Source organism: Elephas maximus, chromosome 4, assembly GCF_024166365.1.
Source record: "Elephas maximus indicus isolate mEleMax1 chromosome 4, mEleMax1 primary haplotype, whole genome shotgun sequence".
Lineage (NCBI taxonomy): Eukaryota > Metazoa > Chordata > Mammalia > Proboscidea > Elephantidae > Elephas > Elephas maximus.
This window is the reverse complement of record NC_064822.1, coordinates 171,185,953-171,209,138: the sequence shown is the minus strand read 5'-3', so window position 1 is coordinate 171,209,138 and position 23,186 is coordinate 171,185,953. Positions and strand designations below refer to the sequence as shown.

Here is a 23,186-nt window from a genome sequence, read left to right as displayed (position 1 = left end):
GTGAACAGTAGCTTTCATACAAAAACCAAAATCCTAGAAAGTAACATAAAAGTAGGGTTCAGAGGCGCCCTCTTCACACACTGGGCACAAAACATAGCCTGGGGGCCTCTCAGTGCCATCAAAGACCAGCCGTCTAGGACAGGTATGTAAGCCATTATAAGGTAGGACGAACTTTCACAGAATATACTCACTGATGCTCCTTAGGAGCAAGGCTGGCAAGATTTGTCTCCCATACTTTGGGCATGTTATCAGGAGGGATCAGTCCCTGAAGAAGGACAGCATGCTTGGTAAAGTAGAGGGTCAGCAAAAAAGAAGACGACCCTCAGCGAGATGGACTGACACAGTGGCTGTAACAATGGGCTCAAGCATAGCAAAGATCGTGAGGATAACACAGGGCTGGGCAGTGATTCATTCTGTCGTACATAGGGTCGCTATGAGTTGGAACCAACTCGACGGCACCTAACAACAGCAACACACTGACAGACTCAAACGTGTGCAGAAACCAGACACACGGTTCAGAAGTACAACCTTACCCAGTACCCTGAGCACCGAGTCAGCTGCTTGACACCCCAGGGGCAACAAATCCAGGCCATGGTAACTGCTCCTGTCTGGTGCAGGATAAGCTTCAACTGGGTCCATGTCTCAAGGGATCTGAGTTCAGGCAGGCAGGGAAGTGTCCCTAACAAACAGAGCCACTGTCATTGACCAGGCACTCTTGGCAAGGCGTGAAGCAGCCTTCCTGAAAACCAGAAAAGCTGGTCTTCTAGAGTTTAACCATTTTATGCATTATCCAGCAAATATGTGACTGAGAACTTTTTTTTTTCCCACCCTGGGTGGCATAAATGATTAAGCACTCAGCTACTAACCAAAAGGCTGACAGTTCGAACTCGCCCAGAGGCACCTCTGAAGAAAAGCCTGAGGGCCTACTTCCAAAAGATCACCCAGTGAAAACCCAATGGAGCACAGTTCTACTCTGACACACACGGAGTCGCCATGAGTTGGAATGGCCTCCATGGCAACTGGTTTGATTTCGATCTTGGTGTGAGGCATCGAGGTTAGAATGGGATCTAAGATCTGGTCCCTACCCTAAAAAAAAAAAAAATTTTAACAAAGAGTATTAACTCAGAGTGTCAAAGGCATACTCACTGACAAGGCTCACTTCCGCTAAACCCTCCTAGTCACTGATGATCAATTAATTACTCAAGCTTATGAATTAGAAAAGTCCAAAAAACAATGGATCCCAGATTAGATTCAAAGGGAGAAGCAGCCAGGCCCCTGCTAGTCGTTCCCTTTTATTCTTTCCCTGTCTCCTCACACCATCCAGGTAATCCCTCTGCACCACTGGGAGGAGGAATCCATTGCTTCTGCAGAACTATTTTTCTATTTCAGATATCGGTAACTGGAATTCCTGCCCAAGGGCTCCAAACTTTTAGCAACATAATCTGTGCCAGGCTGTGGTCCCTTCTGCTTCTCCCGGGATGATAAGGAACAACTGAAACTACAGAGCCAGGTTAAAGGATCAGCTACTATAAGAGAAGCAAGGATCGTGGGACTTCTAAAGAAATTCAAGGTGGATGAAAAGGATTTAGCATTGGCCTTTATCAGCGGTGTACTTTAATGAAGTAAAAAAAATGTTTAATATGGACTTCAAAGCATAATTTTATGTCCCATGTAAGTATAGACTGCTGACATGGAGTTGTCATGGAACAATATGTAATGCAAGAGAAGGAAGACTTTTCAATGGAACCAAGGAGCCCCAGTGGTACAGTGGTTAAGCGTTCGGCTGCTAACCCAAAGGTTCGGGGTTTGAACCCACCAGCCGCTCCACAGAAGAAAGGTGTGGCAGTCTGCTTCCGTAAAGATTGCAGCCTTGGAAGCCCTATGGGGCAGTTCTACTCTGTCCTATGAATGGACTCCACGGCAGTGGGTTGGTTCAACGGAACGATCTGCAGTTACATTTTCAATAGAAAGTACTGAAAGGAACACTTGCTACGGACTGGAAAAAAATATCAGAGGAGCACACTCAGCGATGCAGATAATAAACAAACGCCATTTCTTGGGAGGAAGGCGGGCTTTCAAAATGCGGAGGATCAGACAGGCAAGCAAAGGGCTCAGGGCGGGTCAAGACAGAGAAGTCTTATCAGTCGACCTTAGAAAATGCTTTTCCGCTCCATTCCTGGTTCCAAAAGGCTAGACTGAAATGAGCAAGTGCTATTTCAAGTCTGCATAATATCCTAACTAGAGCAGGAAATTTTACCCAAGTGCCAATTACAAGTTGGAAGTTTCTCCCTAGTATCTTTGGCTAGAAAGCTATTTCCTAATTCTCTCACAGGATAACAAGCACAAACCAAAACCAAGCCAAACCTGTTGCCATCGAGTCGATTCCGACTCCTAGTGACCCTACAGGACAGAGTACCACCACCCCTAAGCAGCTGGTGGGTTCCAACTGCTGATCTTTTGGTTAACAGCTGAGCTCTTAACCACTGTGCCACCAGGGCTCCTAACAAGCACAGGCTCCAAGAAAGCCTTATCTCTCTGCGCAACTAACAGATACAGATAAGCTGAAGTGCAGTACTGTTGGAGGCTGGTCCTTGTTTCAGGCGATTCTGCCAAGAATTACCCTGCAGGGCAGTCCCAGCAAAACTTTGAGGCCTAAACACAACCCTCTATTTAAGCTGTTTGAGCCCCAATATATCTGCACACCCCCCAGCCTCCCAGGTGGCGTCTGGCCTGTTCTCCAGTGGCCCCAGGAGCTTGGCACCCTTAGATGGCCCTGTCTGTCTGGTCCTGCCCGCTGCAACCACCGCCCGGCTGCCTGAATGCAAGCGAGGTCCATTTTTAAATTCCCTCGGAAGTTCCACAACCACCAGTTTGGGTGAGGAGACAAACACCCCTGCAGTTTGCTGACATTAAACTAAAAATACCCAGCCGCAAACAAAAGCCATCTTTTACAGGGCTGGCTCGGGTGTCCTGAGGCTTTTGGTGGTAGTGGCAGACCAAGACCCCTGGCAGAGTGGCCTCCTTAACAACCACTCCAGACCGTGCGGGCCAGAGGGGCCATTCCTGTCCCCACGCTGTCAAGGAATCTCGCAGCCCTGCATGTTTGATGGAAAGACCAGCTTTATTCCTCTGCCATCGACCCAAACGCAGGCTTGATGAATTCGGAGCTGCGTCTGCTGAAAGTGTTAGATACACACTGAAAGGAGAAGGCGAGAGGAAAAAAGAAAAACACAAGCCCCGTTTCCTTGGAAGGAAATGTGTTTCTAGCTCCCTCCCCCTTGCAATTAGGAAAGCAAATTATTGCTGTGACTACACTGAGAAAGGCAACTCGGAGGCGTAAAAATGGGATTTCGGGGCCAACGTGGCCCCGTGGCGGGGGGGGGGGTGGTTGCTGCGGGAAGCGGGGAGGGGGACAGAGGCTTGGCGGGGAGACCCGCTTTACCCCAAAAGCCTCCTCCGAAGGTTCTACCTGTTGGGATTCTAAGCCTGGCTGCGAACCCCCCGGCGCTGTGCGCGGTTTCCCCTCCCGTCCCAGGTCCCAAACTTAACTTCGCGCCCCTCGGAACAGAGGAGCCTCGTCCCTCCCCCAATTCACATTTCAGATTTGGAACTTGCCTACGCTACGGAGGGACCAAGCGAGAGGGCTCATTGGCGGGGGGGTGGGGAGCGGAACATCGGCTGCCCGGAAACCCAGGAGTTGGGGGGATGCAACCTGACGGTCAGGCAAGGACATGGCCAAAGTTTCCTCCAAAACTGCGGTGGCCAAGTTGTGACCCGGGAGCCCCAAGTCCCCCAGCGCAAGATCCCCGGGGAGGTGTGGGTGTGGTGGAGCAGGCCCCGATGGCACCAGCCCCAAGATCACTAACGGGGCTAGACCCCTGGAGACAAACAACCGGAGGCTGGCCCCTTCCCCACCCTGGCGGAGGAGCAGAGCCGGGCACCCAACCTCTCCCCACACCTGCTCAGCGCTGCGCCGAGCCTCGGACACGTGGAAGCCGACCTCTAGGGTCCCCTGCCCGCTGCAGGGACTCGAAACCTCGCCGGGGCGTGCACCATTCGTCCCCAGCCCCAACCAGGAAGAGACAGCGTGCCCGGGCGCAGAGCAGCCGGCTCCGGGCGCCTCTTTCATCTTCAGACCGCGGCAACAGCGGGGAGGGAGTTTCAGTTTCTTCAAACCAACCACCCAACCCCGGCAGCTTCCTACAATCTCTACCTTTCCCTACTACCTCGCAGACAGACAGACAAGGAGACACAAAGAAAAAAAAAAAAAAAAACTACCGCCCCTCCTGGTCCCATCCTCCAGCCCCGAGCTGGGAGGAAAAGGAAGAGGGAGCACATCTTCCCTCCTTCTCCCCATGCCGACGCGGTGACCTGGGCAGACTCGGGGAGCAGGGAGCCCCGAGGTGGCCGAGGGGGGAAAGGTAAGGTTGGAAAAGGCAGAAACCCGGCGAAGCGAGAGAGACAGAGAAGAAAACATCCAACAAAACCACGCTAACGCGCCCCCTACCTGGGTGCAACATACTTTGGAAATAGAAGATGACCAAGATAAAGGATCCCAAGCAAGTGGCCAGCACCATCCGGCAGATTCTGTTCATCCTCATCACTTCCAGTAGCGCCGGCTTCATGGCTTTGTCCTGGCTGCCGGGGCCGGGGTGTCCGGGAAGCGCTCCCGGCGCGCAGCAGCGGTGACCCAGCCGCGCGGACCCGAGCCCGGGAGGCGCACGGTAGTACTGAGCAAGGCTCCGGGGTAGGGTTGGCCGGCTTTGCTGCCGCTCACGGAGCCCCCAGCCCCGGGCGGGGGTGTGTAAGACGCCGGAGTTGCTCTGGAAGTGCAGAGATGCGTGGACCCGCCGGCTGCGCGCTCCTGCTCCTCCTCCGCCGCCTCCTTCGCTCCCGCCGGCAGCCGCCGCTACCTCCTCGCGATCGGGGAGGCTGGGGTGCGAGCGGTGATGGTGCTGCCGCCGCGCTGGCTGCTGTGGCTGTCGGACAGGCCCCCTCTCTCCTCTCCAAAGGCTACTTCATTGCGCTCCAATGATCTATATATTCCGGGGCTGGGTTTTACCAAACCCAACTCGCAGCCCCCGGCGAGGGGAGGGCGCCTGCGGAGAGCCGGGAGGAGGGAGGGACCCGCGCGCCGGGGCGGAGCGTCGCGCTCCCCCCGCCCCTACCCGGGATATGGTCGCGTCCAGCTGTTTCCCGCGGAGTGCGGAGTGCGCGCCGCGCTCCCGCAGGGTCCCAAAAGCCCTCAGTCCCCGGCCAGGTTCGGCCGCCGTCTGGAGGTTGTGTCAGCGTTTCCATGACAAAACCCGGAGGAAAAAAATACGAATAAAATCGCCTCCGTGCTGCCACCCACTCCTGCCAGCGTCTGGAGGGGGAAGTGGCGGGCAGCAGATTGGGCATTTCGGGGGCCGAACGGCTCGGGTGGCACGGGTTTATTTAAAATCCCTGGGCGAGGGAGGGGGAAGTTGCCCCAAGCCCCCTGGGAGCGAGGTGCCCTTTTCCCGACTCTCCAAAAAGGGCAGTTTCGTTTTCTTTCAAACGACAGCCCAGCTTGAGCGCCGTTTTGCAAAGAGGTTGAAGAGGGCTGACTTAAAAGTCAAGATTAGGGAAACTGCACGGCCCGCAGGGGTCAGGCGACAGCTGAGCTTTCCCGGGGACTTGTGCAGACAATGTCTCTGGCACCCTCCACCCCCTTCAACAAGGAAAAGGGGGTTGTGGAATTTTTTTAAACTCTTGCTCCCCGAAGAGTAGAGCTTCCTCCAGACTCTCCAAAGTGCACACGAGTCTTAGCAGGGTGAATATGAGAGGATTCCCCCCACGAAGTTACCATCATCCAAATCCAAACAACTGCTGGAAAACCAAGCTGACCTTAGCATTGGCCCAGAAAAACCCAGTGCCAGGTAAATGGAAAGATGGCGTTGCTTCCCTGTACTGCATAAAGTGCTTTACGATTTCCAATTCTATGCATTTAGGTTTAGCAATTAATAAAGTGGATGCAGGCAAACAGCGTGGAGCTCACTGTCTGCCCAGAACTAATTGGAGAAACTAGGTTAACATAGTCCATTTATCTACTATCTGGAACGTAACATCTTGTTCTCCTGTGGTTTGTGGTGTCTGTAATGCAGATAGGTGCTGTTATAGCCATCTATTTTACTTATAAGATTACACGTAGTGTTTTTTAAAAGTTAAGGGGGTGTTTTAGTTCCAACAATAAATGTGTATTTCTTTTCTATCAGGAAAAAAAAGTTGTTATAAAGACAATGTAACTTTTGTACCTTATTATCAAATTATCAAGGAGGCCTGATGACGCAAACAGTAAAGCTCTCGGCTGCTAACAGAAAGGTTGGTGATTTGAACCCACCCAGCAGCTACTCGGAAGAAAAGACCTGATGATTTGCTCCCATAAAGATTACAGCCTAGGAAACCTTATGGGGCAGTTCAACTCTGTCACACGGGGTGGCTCTGAGTTTGAATGGACTTGATGGCTCCTAACAACAACATCAAATTATGGCTACAATTAATTCAATTCAGGACAGTGGGTTTGGTTTGGTTTTATTTAACTCAATTAATAATGAAATAACGTGTCTTTCAGTGCCTCTCACGAAAGAAGCATTTGATAAATACTTATTGAATCTGAATGTACTGGGCCTCGTCCTCCCCTCTGTGGGGCAGAAACCCAACCGACAGTCAGATGCATGCAACAAAAGCCACCTCCACAACCTTAGTTCCCTTCCGGGAAAGTTTTCCTACAGCAGTGGCATGTAGGGAAAGTATCGAAGTCAGCAGCCTTGCCTTTGATTACAGAAGACACTCAATTACAGCACAGTATAGCTGGTTTATACGGTATTAATTCGTACTCACTTGTGAATGAGCTGCTTGCTACAGACAGCCAAGTTGAACCAGCTCCAAGTTGAATCATTCTCCAGTGATTTCCCCCCATAAGAGATAGGGGATGGGAGCGGCACCCCCCAGCACCCTCAAGGCAGAGGATTCCTTGCAGGGAGAAAGGCTGGATGAGCACTTGCAGGAATCCTTTGTCTAGAATGTCAGGCCTTCATTTAACTCCTGGTTTTACACAGCGAGGAGGGAAAGGGATGTGCCCCCAGTTCACACAGCTGGCCTCTTGCTTTTCAGGGCACTAACCACCCTGCTGCCTGTGCAAAGAGCTGAACATGCAAAAGGCAGTTTGGGAGATTACAGGGCCAAGGGAGAGGTCAGAGGTCTAATTCTTATTCATTGTTAGGGATTGAATTGTGTCTCCCCAAAACATGTGTGAAATCCTAACCGCTATACCTGGGGATGCAATCCCACTTGAAAATAGGGCTCTTTGTTATGTTAATGACGTCCTATCAGTGTAGGGTAAGTCCTAATCCCTTCTGGGTGAAAAATAGCCAGGACTAATGGAAAGATAGATGCCACATGAAAATCACACAGGAACCAAGGAACAGAAGCTGAGACAAGGATTTTTCCCAAGAGCAGACAGAGGAAAAGCCTTTCGCTAGAGCCAGCACCCTGAATTCAGACTTGTAGACTCCTGAACTGTGAGAAAATACATTTCTGTTCTTTAAAACCACCCACTTGTGGTATTTTTGTTACAGCAGCACTAAGAAACTAAGACAGTCGTGGAGGGTTGAGTTGGCTCCGTATGGTGGGAGGAAGATGGTGAGCATGGCCTACATCCATTTTTGCATTCCCTCAACCAGGAATCAGCCCAAACATAGTGAGGGGGCAAGGCCCTGACTGGTAAAACATCACCTCTTCCTGGAAGCCTTCCCGGATTACTCAGCTGCCTCTTTCTTCCTCTGTGCTCTGAGCAATAGGTCTGAACTCCTCTTGGGTTACTTTACCGACTAGGCCAAGCTTCTTCCTAGAGGGCCAAGCTTTATTCATCCCTTTCCCTCTCTAGAGCCCAGCATACTGACTGGCACATGATAGGCACAGATAAGTGAGTGATGGAGAAATGATGCCGTCTTGGGTTTGGAAGTTAAGTTTGTTGTTGTTAGTTGCTGTCGAGTCGGCTGGTCTCATTGCCTGGTCCTGTGCCATCCTCCTGATCATTGGTAGGCTCGAGTCTGTTGTGGCTATCGTGTCAACTCTTTGCCATCAGTTTCGACTGACAGAGACCCTATAGGATAAAGTAGAATTGCCCCATAGGGTTTCCGAGGAGCAGGTGGTAGATTCAGTTGGCTGACTTTTGATTAGGAGCCGTATCTCTTAACCACTGCACCACCAAGTCCCCGACCACTGTGTCAATCCATCTTATTTTCCCTCTTTTTTCTTAATTTCTTTTTGCCATGAGAGCTTTTGCAAATCGGCACCACTGTCCATTGTGGGGCCTGGGTAAATCTTGGCTGATCACTAGGCATGAGCTTTATTCTACAAATCAAACAGCACAGAATGAAACTTGAGTCTGTCCATTTTAAAACATGGTTGTAGCGCCTGAAAAACACATGGAGGAAAAAGTTCTATTTACGTTGATGATCTTATAAAGTTTATAGGAGAGTAAGAAAATAGATGTGAAACCAGAATTCTAGTGGAGAAGCCATCACAAGTAAAACAACAGATATTTATCAAGACCCTCCAATATGCAGAGGCATTGGTGGTTTAGCGGCAGAATTCTTGCCTTCCATGGGGAAAACCGGAGTTCGATTCCTGGCCAGTGTACTTCACACGCAGCCACCATCTGTTTGTCAGTGGAGGTTTGAGTGTTGCTATGATGCTAACATGTTTCAGTGGAGCTTCCAGACTAAGACAGACTAGGAGGAAAGGCCTGCCAAAAAAAAACAACCAATGAAAACCCTATGGATCACAACAGTTCCATCTGAAATCGATCATGGGGATGGCATAAGACCAGGCAGCATTTCCTACCCTCTCCATGAGTAGAGGGTCTACTCGATGCAGCTAACAGCAACAGCCAATATGTGCAAGCTGAGTTCTACCTCGTTCACGTAGCCTGTGCCTACAGTGTGCTGTCTTGTTGAGATCCCACAAAACTGGCACGATGCCTCTTTTTGCACTTTGTTGGAGAGAGAAGTAAGCTCAGGGCACTGGTAGACAGAGAAGTCTTTAGCACCCTTGATGGGGAGGAGTGGGGGGCAGGAGGCCAGGGGCCCCAAACTGGCTCTTGGGAGAACAGCCCTTGCCCCTTTGCATCTCTCTGGCACCTCAGCACACAGTACGCTCAGTTAGCCAGAGCACAGTAAATATTTGTGGACTTGGATTAAAACCCATTTGGCCACAGCATGTGAAGATCTTAGGGTACAAATTTTCTACAGGTAGGTAAACCACAGGTACACAAATGGGTTACTCATGACATGACTCTCTGAGCAGGCTCTTCTTTACAGGCTTTTTAGAATAAGGTAGGTATTATGGGTTGAATTGTGTTCCCCCAAAATATGTGCTGTAAATCCAAACTTCTATGCCCGTGGTTATAATCCCATTTGGAGATGGGTTGTCTTTGTGATGTTAATGAGACAGGATTAGTGTAGGGTGTATCTTGAGTGTCTTTAGAGATATAAAGAGATCAAAGAAGCAATCAGAAGATGCAGAGATGGGGGAAGAGAAATGTCAAGCCACATGAAGACTGCCCAGGAGCAGAAGCTCAGAAGAGACAAGAACCTTTCCCTAGAGCCAACAGAGAGAAAGCATTCCCCTAGAACCAGCACCCTGAATTTGGACTTCAAGCCTCCTAAACTGTGAGAAAATAAATTTCTGTTTGGTAAAGCCACCCACTTGTGGTATTTCTGTTATAGCAGCACTAGATAACTAAGACAGTGGCAAAGAAAAGAGAGAAAGGAAGAAGGGAGAGATAAAGAGAGGGTGGGAGAAAAGAGAGAGGGAGAAAGGAAGAAAGACAGAGGAGATGAGGAAGGAAGGAGAGGGGTACGAAAGGGGAAGGATGAAGGAAGGAAAGGCCATGAGGGAGGCAGGTGAGGAGGGAAGAAAAATACCCGCCATTATTCTCTCTCACTTTCACATGGGGTTACCATAAGTTGGAATCAACTATAGTTTGGTTTTTTTTTTTCGTTTTGTTTTTTTGATGCCAGCTTTGCCCCTTGGCCCAGTTTAGAATCAAGAGACTTGTCTTCTTCCCTTACTGAGGAATAAGGTCATTTGACCGTCAGTCCTTCCCCAAGCCCACCCCAACTGGCCTCTGGGTGGCTTCGGATACCCAGACAACCCTCCCTCTTTCCACACACAGCCCGGAAATCAGCTCCCTGAGCTGCTCATTCCTCCCAAGTATTTTTTTTTTTTTTTTGGTTTTCTTGTGCTTTAGGTGACAGTTTACAGCTCAAGTTCATTTCTCAATCAAAAATTAATACACATATTGTTTTGTGATGTCAGTTGCAATCCCCACAATGTGACAGCGCTCTCCCCCTTTCCACCATGGGTTTCCTGGGTCCATTCTTCCAGTTTTCCCGTCCCCTCCTGCCTTCTCATCTTGCTTTTGAACAGGAGTTGACCCTTCGCTCTTGTATATTTGGTTGAACTAAGAAACATGTTCCTCACTGTTGCCTTCGAGTCGATTCCCACTCTTAGCGACCCCATGGGACAGTGTAGAGCTGCCCCATGGGGTATCCAAGGAATGGCGGGTGAATTCAAACTGTCGGCCTTTTGATTATCAGCCAGCTCTTAACCACTGCACCCCCAGGGCTCCTGTTTGTTTTATTAAAAAATAAATAAAAATAAAATCCCTTGCCATCGAGTTGATTCAGACTTATAGCAACCCTATAGGACAGAGTAGAACTGCCCCATAGGATTTCAAAGGAGCAGCTGGTGGATTTGAACTGCCGACCTTTTGGTTAGCAGTTAGCTCTTAACCACAGAGCCACCAGAGCTCTGTTTTGTTTTTTTTTTTAATAGGCCTGTCTAATCTTTGTTTGAAAAGTGTACTTTGGGAGTGGCTGCAGTTCTGAGTTAACAGGGTGTCAGGGGGTCATAGTTCCGGGGATTCCTCTAGTCTCTGTCATGCCAATAAGTCAGGTTTTTAGGGTTTTTTTTTTTTTTTATGAATTTGAATTTTGTTCTACGCTTTTCTCCTGTTCTGCCCAGGATCCAAGTATGATTTAACTGATGGCCTCTGATCAGAGCCCCCAGGTGGTGCGAACAGTTATGCACTTGACTACTAACTGAAAGCTTGGCAGTCACACCCACATGGGGTGCCTCAGAAGAAAGGCCTGGAGATCTACTTCCATAAGGTCACAACCTTGAAAACCTGTATGGAGGACAGCTGAACAGCAGAGGGTTTAGTCTTTGTTTTTATTTCTGGCCCCTCATCAACTCCTAAACTCCCATCTGGATGATCCCAAATCTCTCCAGCTCCAATCAGGTGTCCTCGCTGCCCCTGCCCTCCCTCCCCAGGGCCCCCACTCCCTGCCCAGGATGGTCGTGCTGCAAACCACCTAATGGCTCTCTCTGGGCCAGGCCCTGTTCTAAGCAGTTCCCCTCACCTTAACCCTCTAGATGGGGGCCCTTATTATCTTCATTCTACAGAGGAAGAAAGTGAGACAGAGAAAGACGAAGTGACTTACCCAGATCATCCTCCTAATGTTGGCACATCCAAGGCCCTGAAGCCAGAGGTCAGGCAGTGTCAGTGACCCCAGAGATTGTCCTTGTTCTTTGCCTCCTCTTAGACTGCCTGTCCTCAGGCTTTGGGCTCAGACAGACCACGCAGGCTATGTGACTTGAGGCAGGTTACTTCACTTCTCTGAGCCCCACTCTTTCAACCCATAAAACAAAGGCACCCAGAGCTGCCTCAGGAGCTGAGCGCCAGAGAGAATGCTGTGTAACAATGAAAGTGAAAGATACACACTTTCGAGGCTGGGATTCAGCGAATTTTGGGTGCTTTCACTGTTTTCCTTTGTGAGTTTTTTGTTGTTCTTCTTCTTTTTGCCCCTGCCAGCCCCTCCTCATGAACCCTGGGACCCGTCTGGCAGATCCATCTCTCTGGGGCTCCTGGCTCTCCTTAGTTACGACATCAGCATTTCTTAAGCACACTTACACATTCAGGGCAGGATAATTTATTGAAATATTCATTTGTGTTTGTTCTCTTTGTATTTTTCACTTCTCCACTCCCCCTCATTTCAAGCAGGCTTTGTGCTTTTTTGTGTGTGTGTGTGCTACCTTGCCTGAGGGATTTGATAAAGATTTTCCTGGAAAAAATTTACAACTGTTGAAGAGATAATACCAGAGAGAGAGAAGGGAGGATCCCTGGGGGAGGTTTCTACAGGAAGGTGTGAGCGCCCTCCCTACCCGGGGCGCAGGGATGGGGGGCAGGGCAAGGCCTCATGGTTACCAGGAGAGGCACAGGGCCCAACCATGGCACAAAAGCCTCAGAGCTGCTAACCTGGGGCACCTTTGAGGACAGGGCCAGTGGATGCTGTCATGGATTGAATTATGTCCCCCCAAATATGTCTGTATCAACATGGTTAGGCCATGTGTGGTTGTCCTCCACTTTCTGATTGTAATTTCATGTTGAGAGGATTAGGGTGGAATTGTAACACCGCATGTACTCTGGTCACTTCCCAGATCCAAGGTAAAGGGAGTTTCCCTGGGATGTGGCCTGCACCACCTTTTCTATCTCAAGAGAGAAAAGGAAAGGGAAGCAAGCAGAGAGTTGGGGACCTCATACCACCAAGAAAGCAGCACCAGGAACAGAGTGCGTCTTTTGGACACGGGGTCCCTGTGCCTACCAAGCTCCTTGACCAGGGGAAGATTGAGGACAAGGACCTTCCTCCAGAGCCAACAGAGAGAGAAAGCCTTCCCCTGGAGCTGACGTCTTGAATTTGAACTTTTAGCCTACTTTACTGTGAGGAAATAAATTTCTCTTTCTTAAAGCCATCCACTTGTGGTATTTCTGTTATGGCAGCACTAGATGACTAAGACAGATGCCCTGAAGATGACAGTGCACGATCAAAATGGCCTCTGATACTTTGGTGCCAGACACAGAGAACCTCCAAGTACAGAATATATTAGGATGTACCATTCCCCTAGGAGCCCTGGTGGCACAGCAATCAAGCACTTGGCTGCTAATCGAAAGGTCAGCAGTTCAAATCCACCAGCCGCTTCTCCACAGAAAGATGTGGCAGTTTGCTTCTACAAAGATTTACAGCCTTGGATTACTGAAAAAGAAGAACAAAGTGGGAGGCCTTACTTTACCTGATTTTAGAACCTATTATACTGCCACAGGAGTCAAAACAGCCTGGTACTGGTACAACAACAGACACATGGACCAATGGAACAGAATTGAAAATCCAGACGTAAATCCATCCACAGATGAGCAGTTGATATTTGACAAAGGCCCCAAAACAGTTAAATGGGGAAAAGACAGTCTTTTTAACAAATGGTGCTTGCATAACTGGATATCCATCTGCAAACAAATGAAACAAGACCCACACCTCACTCCATGCGCAAAAACTAACTCAAAATGGATCAAAGACCTAAATATAAAATCTAAAATGATAAAGATCACGGAAGAAAGAATAGGGACAAAGTTAGGAGCCCTAATACATGGCATAAACAGTACACAAAACATTATAAAGAATGTAGAAGAACTAGATAACTGGGAGCTCCTAAAAATCAAACACCTATGCTCATCCAAAGACTTCACCAAAAGAGTAATAAGACTACCTACAGACTGGGAAAAAGTTTGTAGCTACGACATTTCTGATCAGCATCTGATCTCTAAAATCTACATGACACTGCAAAAACTCAAGTGCAAAAAGACAAATAACCCAATTAAAAAATGGGCAAAAGATATGAATAGACACTTCACTAAAGAAGACATTCAGGCAGCTAACAGATACATGAGGAAATGTCCACAATCATTAGCCATCAGAGAAATGCAGATCAAAACTACAATGAGATTTCATCTCACTCCAACAAGGCTGGCATTAATCCAAAAAACACAAAATAATAAATGTTGGAGAGGTTATGGAGAGATTGGAACACTTATACACTGCTGGTGGGAATGTAAAATGGTACAACCACTTTGGAAATCGATTTGGCACTTCCTTAAAAAGCTAGAAATAGAACTACCATACAATCCAGCAATCCCACTCCTTGGAATATATCCTAGAGAAATAAGAGCCTTTACATGAACAGACATATGCACACCCATGTTCATTGCAGCACCGTTTACAATAGCAAAAAGACAGAAGCAACCAAGGTGCCCATCAACGGATGAATGGATAAATAAATTATGGTATATTCACACAATGGAATACTACGCATCGATAAAGAACAGTGAGGAATCTGTGAAACATTTCATAACATGGAGGAACCTGGAAGGCATTATGCTGAGTGAAATTAGTCAGTTGCAAAAGGACAAATATTGTATAAGGCCACTATTGTAAGAACTTGAAAAATAGTTTAAACTGAGAAGAAAACATTCTTTTGTGGTTACGGGGTGGGGGGAGGGAGGGAGAGTGGGACAGGGGCATTCACTAATTAGATAGTAGATAAGAACTACTTTAGGTGAAGGGAAAGACAGCACACAATACAGGGGAGGTCAGCACAATTGGACTAAGCCAAAAGCAAAGAAGTTTCCTGAATAAACTGAATGCTTTGAAGGCCAGTGTAGCAGGGGCAGGGGTCTGGGGACCGTGGTTTCAGGGGATATCTAAGTCAATTGGCATAATAAAATCTGTTAAGAAAACATTCTGCATCCCACTTTGAAGAGTGGCGTCTGGGGTCTTAAACACTAGCAAGCAGCCATCTAAGATGCTCAACCCACCTGGATCAAAGGAGAATGAAGAATACCAAGGACACAAGGTGATTATGAGCCCAAAAGACAGAAAAAGCCACATGAACCAGCGACTACATCAGCCTGAGACCAGAAGAACTGGGTGGTGCCCGGCTATAACCGATGACTGCCCTGACAGGGAACACAACAGAGAACCCCTGAGGGAGCAGGAGAGCAGTGGGATGCGGACCCCAAATTCTCATAAGACCAGACTTAATGGTCTGACTGAGATTAGAAGGACCCCGGTGGTCACGGCCCCCAGACCTTCTATTGGCCCAGGACAGGAACCATTCCCGAAGCCAACTCTTCAGACAGGGATTGGACTAGACAACGGGACGGAGAGGGATGCTAATGAGGGGTGAGCTTCTTGGATGAAGTGGACACTTGAGACTATGTTGGCATCTCCTGCCTGGAGGGGAGATGAGAGGGTGGAGGGGGTTAGAAGCTGGTGGAATGAACACAAAAAGAGAGAGTGGAGAGAGAGAGCGGGCCGTCTTATTAGGGGGAGAGTAATTGGGAGTGTGTAGCAAGGTGTATATGGGTTTTTGTGTGAGAGACTGACTTGATTTGTAAACTTTCACTTAAAGCACAATAAAAATTATATATATATATATATAAAAAAAGATTTACAGCCATGGAAACCCTGTGGGGCAGTTCTACCCTGTCCTATAGGGTTGCTAGGAGTCTGAATCAACTTGACAGCAATGGGTTTGGTTTTTGGCTACCACTCCCCTATGGAATTCAAAATAGAAATAATACTAACGCAGAAAGTAAGTACTAGAAGAGCCTACAAAGTTGAGATTTTTTTCTTCCTGATGTTTTTCCCATGCTTTATGTAGGCTTGACATACACGAATAACATACACTCGTTCAAAGTGTACTTGGTTGAATTTTGGCAGTTGTATACAGTTGTGGGACCTGCATTACTACAATCAAGATAGAGAACATTTCCATCAACCAGAAAGTTTCCTTTTGCCCCTTTGTAGTTAACCCTCTGCCCAGACCCTGGCTCCAGACGCTGCAGTTTTGCCTTTTCTAGAATTTCATACAAATGAAATCATACCGTATGTAGCCTGCCATGTCTGGCTTTTTTTGACTTAGCAAAATTATTTTCTGGCATGTGTTATCATTTCATTATTGTTGAGCAGTATTCCATAGTATGGACTTACCAAAATTTGCTTTTCTATCCATCAGATGAGGTACATTTGTACTGTTTCCAGATTTTAGCTATTATGGAAAAAATGCCACTATACATGTTCAGAGAAGTCTTTGTGTGGACCAGTGTTTTGATTTATATTGGGTAAATACTGAGAACACTTTATAAGACATTGTCAAAGCCTTTCTCAAAGTGGCTGTACCATTTTGCATTCTTTGCTGGCAATGTAGGAGAATTCCACATCCTCGTCAACACTTGGTGTGATCAGTCTTTTATTTTAGCCATTCCACTGGGGTGTAGTCGTATCTCTTGTAGTTTTAATTTACATCTCCCTGAAGACTAGCGATGTTGAGTACCTTTTCTTGTACTTCTTGAACATTCATAAACTGCCCTTTTTGAAGTGTCTGTTCAAATCGTTTGCTCATTTCTTAATTGAGTCCTTTCTTTTCTTATTATTAGTTGTAATGTATTAAGCTTTTTATATATTCTGGATACAGGTCATTTTCAGATACATGTTGTCTTAGTTATCTAGTGCTGCTATAACAGAAATACCACGAGAGGGAGGCCTTAACAAACAGAAATTTATTTTCGGACAGTTTAGGAGGCTAGAAGTCCAAATTCAGGGTGCCGGCACTAGGGAAGGCTCTCTGTTGGCTCTCACTGAAGGTCCTTGTTTCTTTTCAGTTTTGTTTCTAGGTTCCTTGGCAATCATGTGGTGTGTACCTACTCTTCTATTTGCGCTTGCTTGCTTTTCTTGCTTAATCTGCTCTTTTATATCTCAAAAGAGCAATTTCTTTTTTTTTTTAAAGACACACAGAACCCTACTACTGCCTAATTAACATACCAAAGAAAACCCATCCCCAAATGGGATTGTAGCCACAGGTATAAGGGTTAAGATTCACAACACATATTTTGGGAGGACCCAATTCAATCCATAACACATGCATTGCAAATATTTTCTTGCCTTTTTTTTCTTAACTGTCTCTTTTGAAGAGTAAAAGTTTTTAATACTGATAAAGTTCATTTCATTAATTGTTTCTTTGATGGTTCATGCTTTTTGTTTTCTGTTAAAGAAATTGTGGCCTACCCTTTTTTTTTCTGGTGCCACTAAGATTTCTCCTGTGTTTTAAATGAAATGTCATAGTTTCAGCACTTATACTGAAGCCTTTGATCCATTTTGAGTGAATTTTGGTGTATGGTGTGAGGCAAGGGTGGAGGTTCTTTTTTTTCCACCCAGATATCCAGTTGTTCCAGCACCATTTATTATTACTATCATCATCATCATCATTTCCCATGCTGTGCCGTTAAAGATGTTCCTGCCACATCAGCATATAATCCCCAAAGGCAAGGTGTGGTCCTGGAGGCATTAATAAAAGACATTTTCCAAGATGCTGTAGAAACAAGGCCAGAAAAAGTCATAATAGAGTTCATCTTTTTACCCTAGAAAGTCCCTTGGGACATTCTGTATTTTTCACCTTCCATCTGTGTTAGTACAAGAATTAACAAGGGGCAAAAAATAGCACCCACCTCCTTGGTCTGCTGATCAGCACAAGGTCACATCACCCCAAAACCGCAGTGGGCCTGGTTTACTTTATTTATTAAGGACCAGGCAGGAAATGCAAATCCCCCCTCACCTGCCTCATATACCTATGAAAGCTGGACAATGAATAAGGAAGAATTGATTCCTTTGAATTATGGTGTTGGCAAAGAATATTGAATATACCATGGACTGCCAGAAGAATGAACAAATCTGTCTTGGAAGAAGTACAACCAGAATGCTCCTTAGAATTGAGGAGAGTGAGACTTTGTCTCACATACTATGGACATGTTATCAGGATGGACCAGTCCCTGGAGAAGGACATCATGCTTAGTAAAGTAAAGGGTCAATGAAAGAGAGGAAGACCATCAAGGAGATGGACTGACCCAGTGGCTGCAACAATGGGAGCAAGCATAACAACGATTGTGAGGATGGTGCAGGACCGGGCAGTGATTCTGTTGTGCACAAGGTCGCTGTGAGTTGGAACTGACTCGGTGGCACTTAACAACAACGATAACCCCCGTGGTCTCTGAGCTCTTCAAGGGGAGGGTTGGGTGGTCAATAAATACCTGCTAAATGGTTAAGCACCCGTCTGTTGGCCAAAAAGTCAATGGTTCAAACCCACCAGAGGCTTCTGGGGAGAAAGATGTGACAGCCTGCTTCCGCAAAGACGAAAACCTTGGAAACCCTATGGGGTAGTTCTACTTTGTCACTATGAGTCGGAACAGACTTGATGGCAGTGGGCTTAAACGAATGATATAATTTTTACCTACCAGCCTGCCAAAGGTTATAAAGTCTTGACAATACCCAGTGCTAGGAAGAGTGTGGAGGGAATAAAAAAAAAGTTGTCCTAAAGTTGATTCCAACTCATGGCTACCCGATGTGTGTCAGAGTAAAATTGTGCTCCACGGGATTTTCAATAGCTGATTTTTCAAAGTAGTACACGAGGTCTTTTTCCAAGGCACCTCTGAGTGGACACAAATCTACAATCTGTCAATTAGCAGCTGAGCACATTAACTGTTCACACCACCAGGGACTCTAAAAACCACTTGTTGCCAAGTGTATTCTAACTCATGGCAACCTAATATATCAGAGTGGAGCTGTATTCCACAGGGTTTTTAATAGCTGATTTTTAAAAGTAGATCTCCAGGCCTTTCTTCTGAGGCAACTCTGGGTGGACTCAAACCTCCAACATTTCAGTTAGCAGCCAAGGGTGTGGGAACCCTTATACACTGATGGTGGGAGTAAATATAATTTGATACAACATTTATAATTTTTCTGGAAGGTGATCCAGCAATAACTTGATTGAAATCACTAAGTTATTGATTGATAGAGCTGGAGCATTCATATCCATATCTGTGCTAAAATAATTTAAGTGTCCAACCATTGTTGTTGTTGTTAGGTGCCTCCTAGTCAGTTCCGACTCATAGCAACCGTACGTACAACAGAATTAACACTGCCCAGTCTGGTGCCGTCCTCATAATCATTGTTATCCTGGAGTCCATTGTCGCCAGCCACTGTGCCAATCCATCTCGAGAGTCTTCCTCTTTTTCACTGACCCTCTACCAAGCATGATGCCCCTCTCCAAGGACTGATCCTTCCTAAAACGTGTGCAAAGTACTTGAGATGTAGTTCTACCACCCTCACTTCTAAGGAGCATTCTGGCTGTTCTTTCAAAAACAGATTTGTTCATTCTTTTAGCATTCCAAGGTATATTCAATATTCTTCACCAACACCACAATTCAAAGGCATCAGTTCTTCTTTGGGCTTCCTTATTAATCATCCAGCTTTCATGTACATACATATGAGGAGATTGAAAACACCACAGTTTGGGTCAGGGGCACCTTAGCCTTCAAGGTGACATCTTTGCTTTTTAACACTTTAAAGAGGTCTTTGCAGCAGATTTGCCCAATGCAATGCACCATTTGATTTCTTGACTGCTGTTTCCAAGGATGTTGATTATGGATCCAAGTAAAATGAAATCCTTGATCATTAAGATTTAGCTAAACAAATTATAAAACTTCTATACAATGGAATACTCTACAGCCAGTAAAAAGAATAATGACTATCTAAATTGATTACCTGGGAAGATATTACAATATCCTGTACAACATATACATATAAGGAGTATGTATATATGCGCCTTTTTTATAAATAAGCAAATGTAATTACATTTATATGCAAATATATATAAATTTTACACAACAAAGTATTAATGATCGTGGGATTTTTAAAATTGATCTACTGTATTGTCCAAGTATTTTTAAGAGAATATATTATTTTTAAACAGAAAAATATATATAAAGCTATTTTTATATTTGGAGGAAAAAAATTCTAATAAAAGGAGAATATTTTTCTTAAATCATGAAAAGGCACTTCAAGTGCCTACATCCTCCACTGAAGCTTTCACTTCAGCCTACAGAAATGTCTTCCTGTTTATAAGAACTAAACCACTGCCCCTTAATTCAGTACCTCGACACTGAGACAGTTGCAGAGTCGTTTTATGGGCTTATGCCCTACCTCCTTGGCCACACTGCATAAGCTCCTGAAGATTGGCAGTTGATCTGCTGCCATAGAACCTGGCTGCAATGGTTTTCTCTTTATATATGGCCTTTTTGGCCCTGGGTTTGTAATTCTGCCACAATCTTGCAAAGGGATTGCACAGTTTATTATGCAAATAAGGTACGTGAAACTCTTGCAAGGATTTGTTAATAGCTATAAAAACTAGGTGACTATGGCCTACCTAGGGGATTGATCAGTTTTGCCATCCTGCTAGGCTTGAAAGAGCCAATCCCACAAAGGCTGAGTGGGACCTCACTACCATCAAGAAGAAGAGCCAGGAGTGGAGTGCGTCCTTTGGATCAGAGGTCCTAGTGCTGAGAGCCTCCTAGACCCAGGAGATAGATGGAGTTGTAACACTGGAGAGAGTATGACACGGCATAAGATGACACAAGTGGTGAGATTCAGGAGACTGGCCTGGCACGAGACAGCTGTTGTGGCTTCCCGGCCCACAGAGCAAGGCGGCTGAAGTTAGCTTGCTGACCCATGGAGTAAGACAGCTGAGTGTCTTTGGACAAGAGACTTGCTGGCAGAGTGTGGTGCCTCTGGGCACTTGATGGCAGAGCCAAAAGAGCTGTAATACTTCCCGGAGCAGGGCCCAGCAGCAGAGGCCTGAGCATAGCCTGCCTGCAGGCACAGCCGAAGAGAAGTTGAGAGCTGTCTTGGTTGGAGCTGTCTTGACTGATGAACAGGGTCCTGTTCCCTGAGTTGTTCCTTTTACTTCCAAATTGATCCTGATCCTAAATTGTAACCTGTTACTTCCCTAATAAACACGATAATTGTAAGTATGGTCTGTGAGTTCTGTGTGGCCGTTGCAACAAACTAGAAAAAAAACTAGAGAGCCCAGCAAAGAAGTAGAGACTGCCATGGGAGGGATGGCTGGTGTCAGAACTCGTAAATAGGTTGGAGAGAGGAGGTATGTTTGACTTCCACTTTATAGGAATCAGCTTTGTCCTGATCTTGATTATGCCCTCCTTGTGAATTTAGAAGACTTCAGATGCCATCCTATTTCACCAGCACAATGCTGGGCACACAGCAGATGACCCACAAGTACTTGCCGATTGATTTTCTGATACCTTGGAATAGCTTCTTATTGCTTATTGAGTACCAGACTCTGCTAGGCATGTCATATAACCAGCTGTCATCGAGTCAATTCTGACTTATGGCAACCCCATGTGTGTTAGAGTAGAACTGTGCTCCACAGGGTTGATTTTTTGTAAGTACATTGCCAGGCCTTTCTTCTGAGGCATCTCTGGGTAAACTCAAACCTCCAACCTTTCACTTAGCAGCTGGGCACGTTAACCATTTGCATCGCCCAGGAACTCTGGCACTTTACACATACTATCACTAATCCTCATATCAATCATGCAAAGATAGCATAATTGTCCCCTTACACAGATGAGAAAACTTAGCCTCAGAAAGATTAAGGGGCTTGGCCAAATTTACACAGCTGGTAAGTGCTGGAGTTGGAATTCGAACCAAGGTTATATAGCATGAAGGTCCACACTTCAGAGTGTTATCAGTCATATCGATATGTTCTACAGACATCTAAAGGTCTCTGGGTGGTGAAAATGATCTGTGTTTGACTACTAACCTAATGACTGAAGACCAGACGAGTTGTGGGATGACATCAAGGACATCATACATGAAGAAAGCAGAAGGTCATTAAAAAGACAGGAAAGCAAAAAGACCAGAATGATGTCCGAAGAGACTCTGAAACTTGCTCTTGCAAGTCGAGTAGCTAAAGCAAAAGGAAGAAATGATGAACGGAAGATTTCAAAGCACAGCTGTAGAAGAAAAAGTAAAATATTATAATGAAATGTGCAAAAACCTGGAGTTAGAAAGCAAAAGGGAAGAACACGTTTGGCATTCCTCAAGCTGAAAGAACTGAAGAAAAAAAATTCAAGCCTCTAATTGCAACACTGAAGGACTCTATGGGCAAAATGGAGCCCTGGTGGTGCAGTGGTTAAGAGCTTGGCAGCTAAACAAAAGATCAGCAGTTCGAATCCATCAGCTGCTCCTTGGAAACTGTACGGGGCAGATCTACTCTGTCCTGGATGGTCACTATGAGTTGGAATCAACTCCACAACAGGTTTTTCCAAGTCAGAAGAGGACTTTCAAAATATTGAATGACCCAGGAAGGATCAAAAGAAGATGGAAGGAATACAGAGTCACTGTACAAGAAGAATTGGGTGATGTTCAACCATTTTAGGAGGTATCATATGATCAAGAACCAATGGTACTGAAGAAAAATATCCAAGCTGCACTGAAGGCACTGGTGAAAAAAAAGGCTCCAGGAATTAAAGGAATACCAACTGAGATGTTTCAACAAATGAACGCAATGCTGGAAGCGCTGAGAAATTTGGAAGGCTACCACCTGGAAAACCTACTGGAAGAGATCTGCATTTGTGCCTGTTTCAAAGAAAGATGATCCAGCAGAATGCAGAAATTATAGGAAAATATCATTAACTTCACAAGCAAGTAAAATTTTGCTGAAGATCCTTCTAAAACACTTGCAGCAGTAAATCGACAAGGAGCTCCCAAAAATTCCAGCCAAATTCAGAAGAGGACTTGGAATGAGGGATATCATTGCTGATGTCGGGTGGATCTTGACTGAAAGCAGAGAATACCAGAAAGATGTTTATCTGTGTTTTATTGACTATGCAAAGGCATTCGACTGTGTGAATCATGACAAATTATGGGTAACATTTTGAAGAAGGAGAATTCCAGAGCGCTTATGTGTGCTCATGCAGAGCCTGTGCGTAGGCCAAGAAGCAGTCATTCGAACAGAGTAAGGGCATACTGCACGGTTTAAAGTCAAGAAAGGCATCCATCAGGGTTGTATCCTTTCGCCATACTTATTCAATCAGTATGCTGAGCAAATAATCTGAAAAGCTGAGCTATATAAAGAAGAATGCAGCACCAGGATTGGAGGAAGACTCATTAACAACCTGGGATATGCAGGCGACACAGCCTTACTTGCTGAAAGCCTAGAGGACTTGAAGTACTTACTGATGAAAATCAAAGACCACAGCCTTCAGTATGGATTACACCTCAACATAAAGAAAACAAAAATCATCACAACTGGACCAATAAGCAACTTCATGATAAACGAAGTAAAGGTGGAAGTTGTCAAGCATTTCATTTTACTTGGATCCACAATCAACGCCCATGGAAGCCCCAGTCAAGAAG

The 23,186-nt window shown here is 45.9% G+C and overlaps 1 protein-coding gene across 3 annotated transcripts in view; it reads right to left on the bottom strand.

Annotated features, from left to right (window-relative positions):
- CHST11 (carbohydrate sulfotransferase 11) overlaps positions 1–11,778 on the bottom strand; it is a 342,410-nt gene extending 330,632 nt beyond the window's left edge. Inside the window, exon 1 of one of the 3 annotated variants that reach the window (XM_049884221.1) lies at positions 11,532–11,778. Coding sequence is in view for 2 of the 3 variants with exons in the window: in XM_049884219.1 (XP_049740176.1) it covers positions 4,508–4,625 (118 nt within the window). In the remaining variant the exon portion in view is untranslated. Of the gene's footprint in view, positions 1–4,507; positions 6,192–11,531 lie in introns of those variants that run through there. The other 2 variants (XM_049884220.1, XM_049884219.1) reach the window with 2 other exon arrangements.
- Between the last annotated feature and the right edge of the window lie 11,408 nt (positions 11,779–23,186).